At 41.9% G+C, this 18251-nt stretch overlaps 1 protein-coding gene and 1 long non-coding RNA gene across 2 annotated transcripts in view; one reads left to right on the forward strand and one right to left on the reverse strand.

Moving 5' to 3' along the window:
- LOC123730906 (uncharacterized) overlaps positions 1–1482 on the reverse strand; it is a 32550-nt gene extending 31068 nt beyond the window's left edge. Inside the window, exon 1 of the long non-coding RNA XR_006762337.1 lies at positions 1389–1482. This is a non-coding gene — a long non-coding RNA (uncharacterized lncRNA). The remainder of the gene's footprint in view (positions 1–1388) is intronic.
- Positions 1483–3054: 1572 nt separating this feature from the next.
- On the forward strand, positions 3055–16332 carry LOC106588961 (zinc transporter ZIP4). Its single transcript, XM_045709302.1, has 12 exons — positions 3055–3409; positions 4858–5154; positions 5357–5549; positions 6635–6852; positions 8059–8230; positions 9368–9540; positions 10430–10612; positions 12513–12608; positions 13135–13198; positions 14575–14727; positions 15046–15233; positions 15591–16332. The coding sequence occupies exons 1-12, from the start codon at positions 3107–3109 to the stop codon at positions 15717–15719; spliced, it is 2169 nt and encodes a 722-aa protein (XP_045565258.1). The 5' UTR covers positions 3055–3106; the 3' UTR covers positions 15720–16332.
- The last annotated feature ends 1919 nt before the right edge of the window (positions 16333–18251 follow it).

Here is an 18251-nt window from a genome sequence, read left to right on the forward strand (position 1 = left end):
ACGTGGGGGGAAATGTTGACATGCAAGACAATGGCGCGGCACACTTTCCAGAAAAGTCTCTTTCAATCTAGGGATTTTGTGGCAAAACAGTAATTCTGCTCATAGATTATGCATGTATGAACTACACATTGACACATCCAGCCCAAAGCAGGAGGTTTAAAAAAATACTCGTTTCCAAAGTACTGGAGCGTGTCTTTTAAGTTGATTTGAATTTACAATACAGACATTTTGTAACTCTATTGTTTTGTTACAATAACATACCATAATCAATATTTTCAAGCTGTTGCTACTTAAGTATATTTCCAAATGTAATATTTTTTTTGATGCAATTAGCATATTTCTTTGTTTCTCCCAACTACAAAAAAAACTACAACTTCAGATCCAATTAACAATTGCATAACAGAGAATTCATTCGTGAGCATTAATACTCTCATCTCAATAAGCTCTCTCACTGCAGAATAGACATTTATCCAAATGTCCAATGTTCAAAGTTAAGATTTTGGATAGTTTTTGAGTGGAGTTCCCCTATAGGTTTAAAACATTATCTTTTGGAATTGTTTTCATTAGTCCTCTTGATACAGTTCTAAAATGTATTGTATGTCAGCAGTCAAGTTTCCAAGTTATGGGCCTTTCAAGAAACGGTGTCACCGGCCACGTCCTGATGGCGCTAAATGTTTTTTGGGCAATTTGTTGCATTTTAAAGTTACAACAGAGAAAAGAGACATTTAAATAAAAAGTAATTAGTACCAAAAAAGTGGCACTATTTTCATAGGAAGGCAGAACAGCCAGTGCTCCAGCACCCTTAGAGCCCTATCTGTGCATGTGTCTGATGTTCAGTATAAGAGCAGTGAGAGAGACTACTGCCTCCTGGGAGGTTTTGTTCCAGGTATTGTATGTCTGATTAAACTGTGTTGGCCTAGATAACAAGATATGTTTGGCTGTTTCTTTGTACAGGCTTAAGGAAGAGGTGTAGATGGACTTTTTAAACAGCTGAGAGAGAGGATGAACTTTGTCATAAACTAACCCAATTCTATTTCACCTGAATGAGCAAGATACTGTATCTCAGACCTGTCATATTTTTTCATTTTTTGGGGGACACTCTTGAAAACGAGATGGTGCATCTCAAGAGATTTCATCCTGCAAAATGTATAATAAAACATTGTTTTAAATGATTTCCACCTGTAGCAAATATCCTTATAACAAACTCTCTTTCATCTGCGCTTCTAGCTTGCTTAGCCTACAATGTGTGATGAATGTGTTTTTGCAGAGAATTAAGGAATGTTATTTATAAAAAATAATTATATGGAGAATTGTCTACAGGAGCAGTAGAACATTATTTTTCATGAATTAAATGAAGGGGAGGGGAGGCATTTTTTCACTTTCAGCACCTGCCCCACCAAAGGTCTGTGCCAACCCTGCTGACCCTGCCCCACCAAAGGTCTGTGCCAACCCTGCTGACCCTGCCCCACCAAAGGTCTGTGCCAACCCTGCTGACCCTGCCCCACCAAAGGTCTGTGCCAACCCTGCTGACCCTGCCCCACCAAAGGTCTGTGCCAACCCTGCTGACCCTGCCCCACCAAAGGTCTGTGCCAACCCTGCTGACCCTGCCCCACCAAAGGTCTGTGCCAACCCTGCTGACCCTGCCCCACCAAAGGTCTGTGCCAACCCTGCTGACCCTGCCCCACCAAAGGTCTGTGCCAACCCTGCTGACCCTGCCCCACCAAAGGTCTGTGCACAACCCTGCTGACCCTGCCCCACCAAAGGTCTGTGCCAACCCTGCTGACCCTGCCCCACCAAAGGTCTGTGCCAACCCTGCTGACCCTGCCCCACCAAAGGTCTGTGCCAACCCTGCTGACCCTGCCCCACCAAAGGTCTGTGCCAACCCTGCTGACCCTGCCCCACCAAAGGTCTGTGCCAACCCTGCTGACCCTGCCCCACCAAAGGTCTGTGCCAACCCTGCTGACCCTGCCCCACCAAAGGTCTGTGCCAACCCTGCTGACCCTGCCCCACCAAAGGTCTGTGCCAACCCTGCTGACCCTGCCCCACCAAAGGTCTGTGCCAACCCTGCTGACCCTGCCCCACCAAAGGTCTGTGCACAACCCTGCTGAACATGATGTTATTTCATCCAAATATGTTCAAAGTGACATAGGTGGCAAACTACTGTAGGCCAACTTTGAGTACCTGATTTGGATGTTCATGCTTACATCTAAAGACCCTTCAAACAGCTTCATGTTGACTTGGAGATTTCTCCCCCTCATTTCCTGCTGACCATTGACACAAGGATGTGTTTGGTAGTTCTGCCAGACCAGCCTCACCTGGCCCAGTCACTGATGTGGTGTAGAGTGAAGTCATCAGTCCATTAATCATTGTGGGTAGGGCCCGGAGTTTCTCTTAGCCATGGTCAGGAAAAACTATTGGCCTTTAAATATGAAACCCAATCATCCAGTCACACGGTCAGAGCATATGTTGAATGATGTCCATGGAAAGTACTTTTATTCCACAGAATGGTTATACATGGAGAATGGGGCCTCTGAATTGATTCATCAATAAATGTCCTAAACTGTGTTGGTTGTTTCTCAAAATATATCCTTCAATTCATGTATTAGTATACATGTTTTACAAAAAGGTTCTGTAGAAATGTGTATTATTTGTTTTGTTTCTACACTGTCAGTAATTCTTTGTTACATGTTTATTCATTTTCCCAATACACAATATTTAATATATGGGAATGTTAGCTAATATATTAGATATATTCACCACTGGAGAGAGAGCAGGGAAGGCTCATCATCAGGGTATTGGTCACCATTGAGGATGTAAGTGAAATCAGTTGGCACAAATATTTTGCCTGTATTCCTAGCAACATGTCTTATTGACATAACTCTTGCCATTATGTCAGCTGATGCTGAGTGTACATTGAAGACAGGTGATTTTGGACCTGTACCCCTTATTCAGGGTGAACTGCAATGGTTTCCTATTTATGGACTGGTAGAGAAGCGCAACTCACCTCTGGACCAATCAAAGACGAGCTAACAGGTCAAGGAAATCTCTAACTTAGCTGATTTATAGATAGCTGTTTGGTGAACTTAAAACCGTGTGTGGACTGCATATGCGCCACTCGGAATCATCTCTTTCTATAAACTCACTGTTTTTGCACTTTTTATTTTATTTTTTTAAAGAGGATTTATATTTTAATAGAACAATGGAAACTGTATATAGGTATTTTCCCGTTATTCTCCTATGTCTGAGTTTTCACCTATTCAGCTATGCGTGGTGTTCACCTATGGATGTATATGGGAAAGTGGTGGAGCTCGTTTCGCCAGGAGAGGAATACCTGGATGAAATGTCAGTTCGCTCCTTTTTCAAACTGTTGGAGAAGCGTGTGCAGTGCCCTGGTGTGTCGTGTGAAAAGGTAACTTTTTTCTTACACTCGCTTCAACTTGGTTTTAGGAAAGGTCGAGGTCCAACCTGCACCTGTTACTGTGCCGTGCGCTACACACAATGGAATACAGCAATGTACATTTATCATAGTGCTTTTTCAGACCTAGTTTGTTAAGCCTAAATCTGTATTTTTTTTATTTTTATTGACCAGTCTCTAACAAAGTATTTTTTATTGATACATATATCGTGAGCACTGAGCAATTCAAAAGTTGAATGCGTGCTCCATAATAATAATAATAATAATTATTATAATTATAATTATAATTATAATAATAATAATTATATGATAATGATAACAATAATGATTCTGGCTATTATTATGTAGGTATTATATAGAGAGAATACACGACGTCGTCATTGCAGATTGTTTTGTACCAGATTTATTAAAATCATTATGTTCTACCAATGACGTAAAACACCTGATCAATATTTATCAAATTCCATGTGTTAGGGTATTATCATAGATTATAGCAATGGCTTTGACTTAAATGGCTAATGTGTAAAAAAAAAAAATACTTAAAAAAATATATCGTGGTTGTTTTACCCTATTACTGTGCAGCCTGTTTAAACGTCTTAATGACTGGGCATTCTGTTTTATTTAATACATTCAATGTAAAAAATTAAAATGACTCTGTCCATCATGCCAATGCACCACAAGTACTCCAATAAGTGTTCATTTTAGTTTCATTTGATTACAGTAGAAAAACATGTAAACATACATTTTTTTCTGTTGTTCAGACATTGAAGGCCTTGGACTTTACCTGGCAAGTGTAATCTGCCCTTGTGACCATGTAGAGGACGTTTTCTATCACACGTTATGTGAGAGATGTGTTATCAATTGGCCAAACATGTTTGGGACTAACACTAATGATCAGTAGTTAGACGGCATGTTCTGCTAATACAACAATGGCTCGAGATCTTACTCATACGTGGTCATGGTACTGGAGAATCAGGAAGAAGTCTGCACACTTCCAGTGAGATGCACATTTATTTTAATAGATACGGAGCTTTCGGTCAGTCGACCTTCATCAAGCTCAGGCTCTTTTAAAAGAAATGTGCATCTGACTTAAAGTGTGTCAAGACTTTTTTTCTTCTGTTTCTCCAGTTTAGCATTTTGCCTCCAGCACCTTCACTAATCGGTTCTGGGTTTCTGGTAGACTCTACAGAATAATCTGTTAGATAATAGGCCAAGTCACTGTATGTCCTGACTCAAAAAGCCTGAGAATAGCTGTTAAAGATCAGAAAATTAGATTTTTATTTTCTCACGTTCACCCAACCCAAACTCCTTTAGCTTTGTGGTCATAATGACTGACTATACAAGACCCTACGTTGGTTTTCTCTCATTAAATTAGGCCTATATTTGTACTGAGTAAATAAATAATCTCCATGAAACACTGAAGCCACCCTGCTTGTTTCTAGTGCCTGTCTGTGCAGTCAGTAGACCAGCTGGTGGGTAACTTCACCAGCACTGGTGGTCTCCTTCACAACGAGGGCTTCTTCAGAGTAGCGGCAGGATGCTGCCTGTACCTCGGCTCTCCCTCAGAGGCCTGCTCTGCCGTGAGGGCAGGGAGGTGGGGGGACGAGACGGACCACTTCATCCATGAGATCACAGGCTATGACCATGGGGATGGACACGGAGACATGGAGAGCAGTGGGATAGAAACACTGCTCCATAACTTGAAGAAGCACTACAAGCCTGATCAGCAGTACGACCAGGTTGGTGCTGCTGTGTTAATAAGAATGGCAACACATTTTATAAACTCTACCTTTCTAAGGTTGTGCAACAGAAAACCAATGAACTACTGTTAGCAACAGTGACCTGTTTTCTAACAAACTCATTTGAGTAGATTTGTTTCAACAAAATATTTCTATTCTATTCAACGGTGTGTGTTTGTCCCGTGTTATCGTGGTCATTTAGCACTGTCTTACTGGTCAAGATATCTTGGAGGAGATGAATGATGGTGGCCCACACAACATGGATGTGGTGTTTGGATACATAGTTTACCATGCTTTGCGAGGTGACTGCATGACTGCCAGAGCACTGCCTGAAGAAGACTACTTTCTGGATTTCATATTCAACTCCTTCGGTTCTGACAACATTACCATACACGGTACAGTAAGAAACAACTATTCCTGTGTATACAAAATGTCCGTGCTGTAATATTGCCTCATTACAAACTACTATCCCTATTTAGTATGAATCATTTTCCTCGCACTGTTTCGTTTTATTATTATTACAGTACAGCCAGGAGCATTACTCATGCTCCTGGCTGTACTGTAACATCAACCCACTCATTAATCCATCTTGTGCAATACATAGTTCATCATTCATTTAGCATGACGCTATTAATGTTATCCTCTACCCCTATGTTAATGTTACCCTCAAACCCTATGTTAATGTTACCCTCAAACCCTATGCTATAACCCCATGAAGCCTGGATAATGAGAGTTTATATTGCTGTTCCCCAATGGCCTAATATGCTCTTCCACCATATTACTGTTCCTCAATGGTCTGCTAATAAACTCTACCAGCATATTAATGTTCCTCAATGGCCTGTTAATATACTCTACCACCATATTACTGTTCCTCAATGGCCTGCTAATATACCCTACCACCATATTACTGTTCCTCAATGGTCTGCTAATATACTCCACCAGCATATTACTGTTCCTCAATGGCCTGTTAATATACTCTCCCACCATATTACTGTTCCTCAATGGCCTGCTAATATACTCTACCACCATATTACTGTTCCTCAATGGTCTGCTAATATACTCTACCAGCATATTACTGTTCCTCAATGGCCTGCTAATATACTCTACCACTATATTACTGTTCCTCAATGGCCTGCTAATATACTCTACCACCATATTACTGTTCCTCAATGGCCTGCTAATATACTCTACCACCATATTACTGTTCCTCAATGGCCTGCTAATATACTCTACCAGCATATTACTGTTCCTCAATGGCCTGCTAATATACTCTACCACCATATTACTGTTCCTCAATGGCCTGCTAATATACTCTACCACCATATTACTGTTCCTCAATGGCCTGCTAATATACTCTACCAGCATATTACTGTTCCTCAATGGCCTGCTAATATACTCTACCACTATATTACTGTTCCTCAATGGCCTGCTAATATACTCTACCACCAACTAACCATATCATTGTGATTAATCTCTGTAGAGCTGGAAGGTCTTATGAAGAGCCTGCAACTGGGTGGAATCCACGAAGAGGATCAAGAGGGACACAAAGATGACCATGGTCACGATGACCACATTGACCATGACCATAGTGACCACAGTACTGTTAGCAAGGGTCGTGGGGGTCGAAGTGGAGGTGATGCCTTCAGGAAGAGTCATGAGGAGGGGTACCACCAGAGGAACATCAGCAGCTGGGAACTGGTAATTGTTATACTCAACCACCATGGTGCTTTGTCTGTAATTAGGTCAAGGCCATCGCTCCAATCTCCTGAAGAGACCTTCAGGGGCTTAACGACGCACGCATGCATGCACGCACGCACACACAGGCTCCTTCACTCTGACTCATTATCAGACTGCTAAACCCCTGCTGTCCGCTGCATCTCCAGTGCATTACAATGAGCCTCAGATGTGCAGTAGATGGCCTGAGCTATTGGCAGCTGTAGGATTCTCCCCATGGTAATATCTATATTAGAGAAATCTGAATGAGAAGGAACACTGCTGAGGGATAATAACATGTTACTTGTAATATATTGGTCCCCACTTTGTGAATGGCCAATGACATCTTACTGTCAGTCAATCAGTTAGCGACAAGGAGTGTCAATTCAAAGAATAGGCCAATGGACTTTGGTCAAAAGTTGTGCACTACAAAGGGAGTAGTGATCCATTTGGGACACAGTATTCTGACAGAGGTATATTAATTGAAGAATTCATTTGCACTTCCATTTTACACTGACACACGGCACTGTATTTTCAACTGTAGCAATTACCACATATCGGGGCGATACATATTCTGTGACGGAAAGTGTTTTTTTGAAATATTGCTTGTTTCCTCCACGCAGATGTGTTTCAGCCGTGTTTCTTCCACGTAGATGTTTCAGTCCTGTTTTCTCCACATAGACGTGTTTCAGCCCTGTTTTCTCCACGTTGACGTGTTTCAGCCCTGTTTTCTCCACGCTGATGTGTTTCAGCCCTGTTTTCTCTACGCTGACGTGTTTCAGCCCTGTTTTCTCCACGCTGACGTGTTTCAGCCCTGTTTTCTCCACGCTGACGTGTTTCAGCCCTGTTTTCTCCACGCTGACGTGTTTCAGCCCTGTTTTCTCCACGCTGACGTGTTTCAGCCCTGTTTTCTCCACGCTGACGTGTTTCAGCCCTGTTTTCTCCACGCTGACGTGTTTCAGCCCTGTTTTCTCCACGCTGACGTGTTTCAGCCCTGTTTTCTCCACGCTGACGTGTTTCAGCCCTGTTTCCTCCACGCTGACGTGTTTCAGCCCTGTTTTCTCCACGCTGACGTGTTTCAGCCCTGTTTTCTCCACGCTGACGTGTTTCAGCCCTGTTTTCTCCACGCTGACGTGTTTCAGCCCTGTTTTCTCCACGCTGACGTGTTTCAACCCTGTTTCCTCCACGTAGACGTGTTTCAGCCCGGAGGAGCTGATAAAGATCCATGGGCTGAATGGATCTAGCCTGTCCAGGTCTGACGTGGCCCGGCTCAGCCCAGCCCTGGTCCAGCAGCTCCTCAGTGGTGCCTGCAACAGCATCTCTCCCCCCACTGGACCATTAGACCAGCTCAGCACAACAGAGAGTGAGTGAACTACTACAGTTCTATCCACTGTGATTCTGCATTGTGTGCTCTTGTGATTGATCTATTGATTGCTACAGTACACTCTATATTCAACACTCATTCCTTTCCTTTTGATACAGAAAGTCCCTTTCCTGCCTGTTAATTTTTTTATGATAAAGGAATTATAGAGAGGCTATGCAGAAATACATTTCTTATGTTTGTAAATATGAATGCTCCAAAATTCTAAATCACAAAACTTTAGGCTGTAGGCCAAAAATACTAGAGCCTATTTCATTCGGTAGGACTAGAGCCTATTGCACTCAGTAGGACTAGAGCCTATTTCATTCAGTAGGACTAGAGCCTATTGCATTCGGTAGGACTAGAGCCTATTGCATTCGGTAGGACTAGAGCCTATTGCATTCGGTAGGACTAGAGCCTATTGCACTCGGTAGGACTAGAGCCTATTGCATTTGGTAGGACTAGAGCCTATTGCACTCGGTAGGACTAGAGCCTATTGCACTCGGTAGGACTAGAGCCTATTGCACTCGGTAGGACTAGAGCCTATTGCACTCGGTAGGACTAGAGCCTATTGCACTCGGTAGGACTAGAGCCTATTGCATTCGGTAGGACTAGAGCCTATTGCACTCGGTAGGACTAGAGCCTATTGCATTCGGTAGGACTAGAGCCTATTGCATTCGGTAGGACTAGAGCCTATTGCATTCGGTAGGACTAGAGCCTATTGCATTCGGTAGGACTAGAGCCTATTGCATTCGGTAGGACTAGAGCCTATTGCATTCGGTAGGACTAGAGCCTATTGCATTCGGTAGGACTAGAGCCTATTGCATTCGGTAGGACTAGAGCCTATTGCATTCGGTAGGACTAGAGCCTATTGCATTCGGTAGGACTAGAGCCTATTGCATTCGGTAGGACTAGAGCCTATTGCACTCGGTAGGACTAGAGCCTATTGCACTCGGTAGGACTAGAGCCTATTGCACTCGGTAGGACTAGAGCCTATTGCACTCGGTAGGACTAGAGCCTATTTCAAGCATAATCAGACAATGTATTATCTAACAGACCTTTGTGGCTTGACTGATTGGCTTCAGTCTGGCACTGTTATTATATTTGTAACCCCTTAATGTTAATTCTCTCTCCCCACAGAGTTTGCGTATGCCTCCATAGCCAATCTGCTGATCTGTCTGGCCGCCCTGGTTGGCGTTATGGTGCTGCTGTGTACCTCCTGCAGCAGTGTCTTCCAGCTCGTCATCCAGTTCTGTGTCAGCCTGGCCGTTGGCTCCCTCACTGGGGACGCCCTGTTGCACCTCCTGCCTATGGTGAGCACCACAGTACCATATCCACATCACTGAGCCCAGCTGATTCAAGCTGATCTACGCTGTACTGGCCTGGTTATGCATCCATCATAGGTGCTGGAATGTCCAATGTGAAAAGAAAACCACTTATCTAGCCAGCCAGACCTCTTCCTCCTCAACACTTCATTAAAGTGTTGTGGTTAATGTCAGTGCAACCCAATAATCAGCCAGATGTCTGAGAGACCTCATGATAAGTCAGAGCAACACATACAGTAGTCCCATCTGATGCTTCCTAGCCTTATTTCCCCCAGGGCAGAAGTCTGGAGGGGATACTTCCTGCTGCTGCAGCTCAATCCATTTAGATCCATCATGTCAACATCGCAGGGCGAAGTATTAGCAGGCTGTCACACCCTGTCATCACTTACAGTGTCAAATAATAACGGCGTGATTTAAGGAACAAGAACGACCCCTTCAGATCGGGCAAACAGAGAAATGGCCCCATGTTCCTTCAGGGAACTTTAGGTTATTACAAAGCCAATGATAAGAGCAACATAACAATGTGTCCCAATGGTCCGACATGATTTCTTATCTTCCTCTCCTTCTCAACCACTTATTAAGAGGACTTGATTGGTTAAAGCAATATGGTGGATAGGTTCTGGTCTCCACTCTAGACTTTCATCTGTCAGTAGTGAGTGAAGGAGGCCATTTCAGAGTAATGGACCCTGCACAGGTTGATTGCATCGCCAGTATTTGGTCTTGTGTAGTATATTACACTTTACTTGAACCTGCCTTCATAAGAGCTACGTAACACTGTCAAAACAATGACATAACACTGTCATTACAATGACATAACACTGTCATTGGGCTGACTGTGTCAGACTGGGTTGTGACTGTGTTTCCTCTGTTGGTTCAGTTCCTAGGCCTCCATGTTCACAGTGACGGATCGGACCACAGCCACTCAGAGGAGGTTCCAGACTACATCTGTAAGATACTGGTGATGATGGCTGGCATCTACTGCTTCTATCTCATGGAGACTATCTTCTCCATCATCACCACTCACAAGGACAGCCATCACCATTCCCTGCATCACCATGAGGTAAGTAGTGTCTCATCTGGGCTGTGTTCAGTAGGGCACGATGTAGCAAAATGTGTTGCAACAGGAAACAAAAATCAGGGTTCTTATTGGACACGTTCAGGTGGTACCTTCCCATTTCACACTGTTTCTAAACCTTATCTCCTTACTGAACACCTCCATTCTGTCAGCTTACAGGTTCGGTGGATCCATGGTGAAAAGAAATTCCACACACGTACACCTCCAATACACCTTTTTAATAAAGTGCAATGTTTCGGTCAAATAAATTGATCAGGTCTTACTGGTTCCAAAATGTGAGAATTGTTAGCTATCACCGGTAGATACAGTTGAAGTCAGAAGTTTACATACACCTTAGCCAAATACATTTAAACTCAGTTTTTCACAATTCCCGACATTTAATCCTAGTAAAAATTCCCTGTCTCTGGTCAGTTAGGATCACCACTTTATTTTAAGAATGTGAAATGTCAGAATAATAGTAGAGAGTGATTTATTTCAGCTTTTATTTCTTTCATCACATTTCCAGTGGGTCAGAAGTTTACATACACTCAATTATTATTTGGTAGCATTGCCTTTAAATTGTTTAACCTCGGTCAAACGTTTCGGGTAGCCTTCCATAAGCTTCCCACAGTTAGTTGGGTGAATTTTGGCCCATTCCTCCTGACAGAGCTGGTGTAACTGAGTCAGGTTTGTAGGCCTCCTTGCTCACACACGCTTTTTCAGTTCTGCCCACAAATGTTCTATAGGATTGAGTTCAGGGCTTTTTGATGGCCACTCCAATACCTTGACGTTGTTGTCCTTAAGCCATTTTGCCACAACTTTGGAAGTATGCTTGGGGTCATTGTCCATCTGAAAGACCCATTTGCGACCAAGCTTTAACTTCCTGACTGACGTCTTGAGATGTTGCTTCAATATATATATATAATTTTCCTTGCTAATGATGCCATCTATTTTATGAAGTGCACCAGTCCCTCCTGCTGCAAAGCACCCCCACAACATGATGCTGCCACTCCCTTGCTTCATGGTTGGGATGGCGTTCTTTGGCTTGCAAGCCTGCCCCTTTTCCTCCAAACATAGCGATGATCATTATGGCTAAACAGTTCTATTTTTGTTTCGTCAGACCAGAGGACATTTCTCCAAAAAGTACGATCTTTGTCCCCATGTGCAGTTGCAAACCGTAGTCTGGCTTTCTTGTGGCGGTTTTGGAGCAGTGGCTTCTTCCTTGCTGAGTGGCCTTTCAGGTTCTGTCGATATAGGACTCGTTTTACTGTGGATATACTTTTGTACCTGTTTCCACTCCTTCCTGAGTGGTATGACGGCTGCGCGGTCCTATGGTGTTTATACTTGCGTACTATTGTTTGTACAGATGAACGTGGTACCTTCAGGCATTTGGAAATTGCTCCCAAGGATGAAACATTTTTTTCTTAGGTCTTGGCTGATTTATTTTGATTTTCCTATGATGTCAAGCAAAGAGGCACTGAGTTTGAAGGTAGGCCTTGAAATACATCCACAGGTACACCTCCAATTGACTCAAATGATGTCAATTAGCATATCAGAAGCTTCTAAAGCCATGACATCATTTTCTGGAATTTTCCAAGCTGTTTAAAGGCACAGTCAACTTAGTGTATGTAAACGTCTGACCCACTGGAATTGTGATACAATGAATTATAAGTGAAATAATCTGTCTGTAAACAATTGTTGAAAATTACTTGTGTCATACACAAAGTAGATGTCCTAACCGACTTTCCAAAACTATAGTTTGTTAACAATACATTTGTGGAGTGGTTGAAAAACGAGTTTTAATGACTCCAAGCTAAGTGTATGTAAACTTCCGTCTTCAACTGTACATGTTCTTTGTTGTGATGTTCCGGGCACAGACCGATACATTGTGCCATTGTGTTTCCAGGAGGGGTCTGAGCCCCATCACTGTGATCATGGTAAAGTCCTGGAGATGTACATGCAGGAGAAAAAGAACAAGCAGTCCATCTCACAGACTGACCTGGTAGGTTCTGTACCACTTATTCACAGACTGACCTGGTAGGTTCTGTACCACTTATTCACAGACTGAACTGGTAGGTTCGGTACCACTTATTCACAGACTGACCTGGTAGGTTCTGTACCACTTATTCACAGATACATCTGGTAGGTTCTGTACCACTTATTCACAGATACATCTGGTAGGTTCTGTACCACTTATTCACAGATACATCTGGTAGGTTCTGTACCACTTATTCACAGATACATCTGGTAGGTTCTGTACCACTTATTCACAGATACATCTGGTAGGTTCTGTACCACTTATTCAAAGACACACCTGTGATATTCTAAACCCTCTGTCCTCTCTCTTGGAGATCTGAGTCAGACAGAGGTCCATGACTGAACAGCCAGTAAAGCTGTGTTTTTACCTGACACAGTATGTAGTCTCAAGTCTTTACTACCCGTGTCTCTGAACACCTTGTCCTCCACTAACTTGTTCACACCTGCTATAATTCCGATGTTATACTTCTGTAAAATTCTGATCCTAAAAGGTTGTAAGTGAGCACAGTGAGGACACAGAGGAAGCCTTTCCAGAAATAAACCAACGCTCAAGAGGTAAGATAGACAACCCAAGTCATCAGGTCATCTGACAGTCAGGGTGTTCACTGGAAAGCTGATATACTGTGAACTTACTAGTCAAGTCTAGTCAATGTTTACACACATTCAGCGTGACAAAGGGTAATGTGCACCAAAGAGCTTTGTTCATTTACATGAGGAACAGCAATAAAGGGATTCATTACTACAGGGGTACAACGCTTTAGCTGCAGATGCACCCAAAAACACTCTGTCATATCATTGTAAATGATAATATAAACAGTGACAACAATTTATTTATCTGACATGATTAAAATGAGACATCATCCTTTATGTAATCTTTATAAACAATTCAAGCACAATATTCAATGGTGTAGTTGTAGTCACTCTACAGTATAACCGCTAGCTTGCCAGTTCCTACCAGTGTAAAAATACTTTAAAGTACTAGTTAAGTAGTTTCTTGGGGTATCTGTACTTTACTTTACTATTTATATTTTTGCCAAATTTTACTTCACTACATTCCTAAAGAAAATAATGTACTTTTTACTTTTTATTTTCCCTGACACCTAAAAGTGCTCGTTACATTTTGACCCAAAAAATTGTCCATTTGACGCACTTAGTAAGAGAACATCCCTGGTCATCCCTACTGCCTCTGATCTGGCGGAATCACTTAACACAAATGTTTTGTTTGTAAATAACATCTGAGTGTTGGAGTGTGCCTGTGGCTATAAGTACTTTTTCTTTTAAAAACATGAAAATTGTGCCATCTGGTTTGCTTAATATAAAGAATTTGAAATGATTTATACTTTTACTTTTCATACTTAAGTATATTTGAGCAATTACATTTACTTTTGATACTGAAGTATATTTAAAACCAAATACTTTGACTTTTACTCAAGTAGTATTTTACTGGGTGACTTTCACTTTTACTTGAATCACTTTCTATTAATGTATCTTTACTTTTACTCAAGTAGGACAATTTAGTACTTTTTCCACCACTGGTTCCTACAGATGTAGGATCTTAATTTGATCACCCTGTTCTTGCAGGAAATGCAAACATTAAGTAAATTTAAGGTTTAAAAAGACTTCTAAAGTTTGTAATTTCCACTTTAAAATGTCAGACTTGATTTGTCCTAACTAAAAATGTATCAATCCCTACAAAAATGTCCATTAATTATAATCCACACAATAATTCATATTTCCTGTTGCTACAGGATACCTTTCCTGCTGTGAGAAACTGGTCAAATGAAGATCCTAATGGCATTGGCTAATCCAATACTGCTGTTATTGTGAAATATGAATTTAGACACATGATTAACAATAGCCAAATTTGACTTTACTTCTTTAGACGACTGAACCTTTCTCTGAGTTTCCCTTCTGTCTCTCCCCTCTACTAGAACAGCGTCTGCTACCCTACATGGTTACCATAGGGGACGCGATACATAACTTTGCCGATGGCCTGGCTATCGGTGCGGCCTTTTCTGTTTCCTGGAATTCCGGCCTTGCCACGTCTTTGGCTGTGTTCTGTCATGAGTTGCCTCACGAACTGGGTGAGTGTTGTACTGACTGACGCCTCTAGTTGGCCATGTTGAAGGAGGTCTTTAGGGAATGTGACCCAGCCACATTGGTACTTCAGATGTTTCTTTATATCAAGTATATTTGAGCAGCGTCTGTTTGATTTCAGAACAATATTTTTTCATTTCAAACAGTCAAGTATTAGAATGGATGAATAGTAGTGCTAGATGATTAGCCACGTCTTCTCTCTCTATACAGATTCCTATTCACACAATCCCTCCAATGGCATCAACCTAAGACCTACATTTTATCACTGGCGTCCCTTTTAAACCTCTCCATCCTACATCTCCCAGGTGATTTTGCAATCCTGCTGCACAGCGGGTTGTCAGTGAAGAAGGCCTTGATGCTGAACGTGGGCAGTGCCCTCACATCCTTCATCGGACTCTACATTGCCCTCACCGTCTCTACTGACCTGGCCACCAAGCAGTGGATCGCGGCCATCACCTCTGGTCTCTTCCTGTATGTGGGTCTGGCTGATATGGTTAGTACACTAGTTTTACCACATTCTCAAACAGGCTGTGAGGAATTGCTTCTTTGGGCTTCTCTTCAAATGAGAGTCTATCGCACAAATTGTTCAAATGACCCTTCGCTAAGCCCCGCCGCCTTGGTTACTGTTGCAACTTCAGACAACATTTTCCCCGGGAAGCCCAATTATGACTTGGGCCTTGAGTGTCTCCTGGCTATGTCACCTGACCAGGAAGAGCTCTGACCCCTAGTTATGGCACAGTTGCTCCTATGTCTTTCACCAATGCCCTAATGCCTATCTTTCTCTGTAAATATGCTATATTTGGACAAGGAGTTAAATGCAGTGGATTGTCTTGCTTCTTTCTCCTCCCAGCTCCCAACCATGATCCATGCGGACAACCGTAGGCCCTGGCTCATGTTCCTTCTCCAGAACTTAGGACTGCTGTCTGGCTGGGGCATCCTGTTGCTCCTCTCTCTGTATGAGGAAAAGATTGGCTTCTAGAGCCTCCTAGTCCTCACACTGTACAGTACAATGCAATGGATTTGTATACAATTACAAATTACACTGTATGTAAACTATTCTATATTTGACCTGTTTTGATATATTTAATTTAACACGCTTGATCATTCTATATGATACACGATTTCCTCAAAATGACTTTGTAGATGATATATGAGATTATAGTCTAGTTCTGTTGTATCTAGCACATAGAAGTGCATTATGTTGGTGTTCAGTATGATCCTGCTGTTGGTGGTAATGTTACTGTTTGAAAGGATTTCATCTGTATGCGATTAGTTCAAACTGTAATTTATACCACCGATATTTCTAGTGGGACTCACAGATCCTCAGCCTACTGCCTTTGTAATTGCCACATCTTTTGTATAACCACATACCATAACAGTGTGACTGTGCAGGGAAGTAGGTAGATTCTATTTTAATTAGTGATCGGGTGAAGTGTGTAGTTAGCGGTAATGCAGAGGTTGACAGTGGATGTATACATGTGAGAATGTGACATGTTTAGATTTGTCTTTACTTTTGTCATATGTGTATTTTTACTTATGTGCCACCAATCCCACAAAACCCCAAAAAGTAATAAAATACGCCAAGAAAATAATTATTATGATACATGTTGTTTCTCTATAGCTTTCCTTGTTTAACTATATAATGCTTTCCAGCTGCAGTATTTTTCATTCTGTCCAGTCTACCACTCAAGAGAATTCCCTGTAAATGGATACAGGAAATAACCTCCTATGATACTTGGTTATCTGACATGATTAGTTACGTCGGCAGTTTCACTGTTCAGAGTCCACACTGTGAAGACAGACCGCTCAAATCCATGGATCACAACTTCTGATCAATCAGAGGTGGACCCTCATTTTTAAAAATCTTTTACGGTAGATCACCAGTCAGCATGGTGCTTTACTGTAGTTTGTCTGATTACCACGAGGAGTTATAAAGAAGGGTTGGTACAGCAAAGTATATCAGCAGAGATGACAGGCATTGTGGATTCCATTTGATAAAATGGCCATAGTAACAGTCAGAGTAAGGAAGTGGAGGAGCTATATGTCAAGGCATTGACATGCCTCCCAAATGGCACCCTATTGCCTACTTGGTGGACCACTTTTAACCAGAGTCCTGGTCAAAAGTAGTGCACTATATAGGGAATAGGGTGCCATTTGTGAGGCACACATAGAGTTTCTGGTCCATACAGTATGACCAACAGTAAAGAGCAAGGGCATTAGGGCGTGTTCCCGCATACAGAACACTCCACACAGGTATGACCGTAAGTCCAAGGGAGTTAAGTGGATAAGACGGATGACTTAGCAGCCATATGATAAATATTTACAATCATCTCTATGCACACCAGAGCTACAGATAAGATTAGAGGTTTATATCACTCATCTTTATTGTTTTTAAATAAAATGGTTAAGTTAATAAAAATACTAATAACATACATTTTAGTCATTTAGCAGACACTCTTATCCAGAGCGACTTACAGTAGTGAATGCATACATTTTTTCTTCTTCTCCGTACTGGTCCCCCGTGAGAATCGAACCCACAACCCTGGTGTTGCAAACACCATGCTCTACCAACTGAGCCACACGGGACCTATAAGATGCATGTGTTTGTTTAGAAGCATCACCATATTATGTCAGTGGCCTAGAGAAAGAGATCCCAGCTGTTTAGGCTTCTTCATCATAAACTACTATAATCATCCCTTATGGTTTGACTGTCTCAGCTTCGGTCCTGTTGTCTCTTAGTTCCTGTCCTGTTTTCTCTTAGTTCCTGTCCTGTTTTCTCTTAGTTCCTGTCCTGTTTTCTCTTAGATTTCTCTTAGTTCCTGTCCTGTTTTCTCTTAGATTTCTCTTAGCTTCTGTCCTGTTTTCTCTTAGTTCCTGTCCTGTTTTCTCTTAGATTTCTCTTAGTTCCTGTCCTGTTTTCTCTTAGATTTCTCTTAGTTCCTGTCCTGTTTTCTCTTAGTTCCTGTCCTGTTTTCTCTTAGATTTCTCTTAGCTTCTGTCCTGTTTTCTCTTAGTTCCTGTCCTGTTTTCTCTTAGATTTCTCTTAGCTTCTGTCCTGTTTTCTCTTAGTTCCAGTCCTGTTTTCTCTTAGATTTCTCTTAGTTCCTGTCCTGTTTTCTCTTAGATTTCTCTTAGCTTCTGTCCTGTTTTCTCTTAGTTCCAGTCCTGTTTTCTCTTAGATTTCTCTTAGTTCCTGTCCTGTTTTCTCTTAGATTTCTCTTAGTTCCTGTCCTGTTTTCTCTTAGATTTCTCTTAGTTCCTGTCCTGTTTTCTCTTAGATTTCTCTTAGTTCCTGTCCTGTTTTCTCTTAGATTTCTCTTAGTTCCAGTCCTGTTTTCTCTTAGATTTCTCTTAGTTCCTGTCCTGTTTTCTCTTAGATTTCTCTTAGCTTCTGTCCTGTTTTCTCTTAGTTCCAGTCCTGTTTTCTCTTAGTTCCTGTTTTCTCTTAGTTCCTGTCCTGTTTTCTCTTAGTTCCAGTCCTGTTTTCTCTTAGTTCCTGTTTTCTCTTAGT

The sequence above is a fragment of the Salmo salar genome, chromosome ssa27 (genome assembly GCF_905237065.1).
Source record: "Salmo salar chromosome ssa27, Ssal_v3.1, whole genome shotgun sequence".
Taxonomy (NCBI): Eukaryota; Metazoa; Chordata; class Actinopteri; order Salmoniformes; family Salmonidae; genus Salmo; species Salmo salar.

Excerpts from the sequence above, each read along its gene's own strand:
- LOC106588961 (XM_045709302.1), top strand. The coding sequence starts at position 3,107 with ATGCGCCACTCGGAATCATCTCTTTCTATAAACTCACTGTTTTTGCAC. Across the intron at positions 5,155-5,356 it reads CTGATCAGCAGTACGACCAG|CACTGTCTTACTGGTCAAGA; the intron begins GTTGGTGCTGCT and ends GTGGTCATTTAG. Across the intron at positions 12,609-13,134 it reads CCATCTCACAGACTGACCTG|GTTGTAAGTGAGCACAGTGA; the intron begins GTAGGTTCTGTA and ends TGATCCTAAAAG.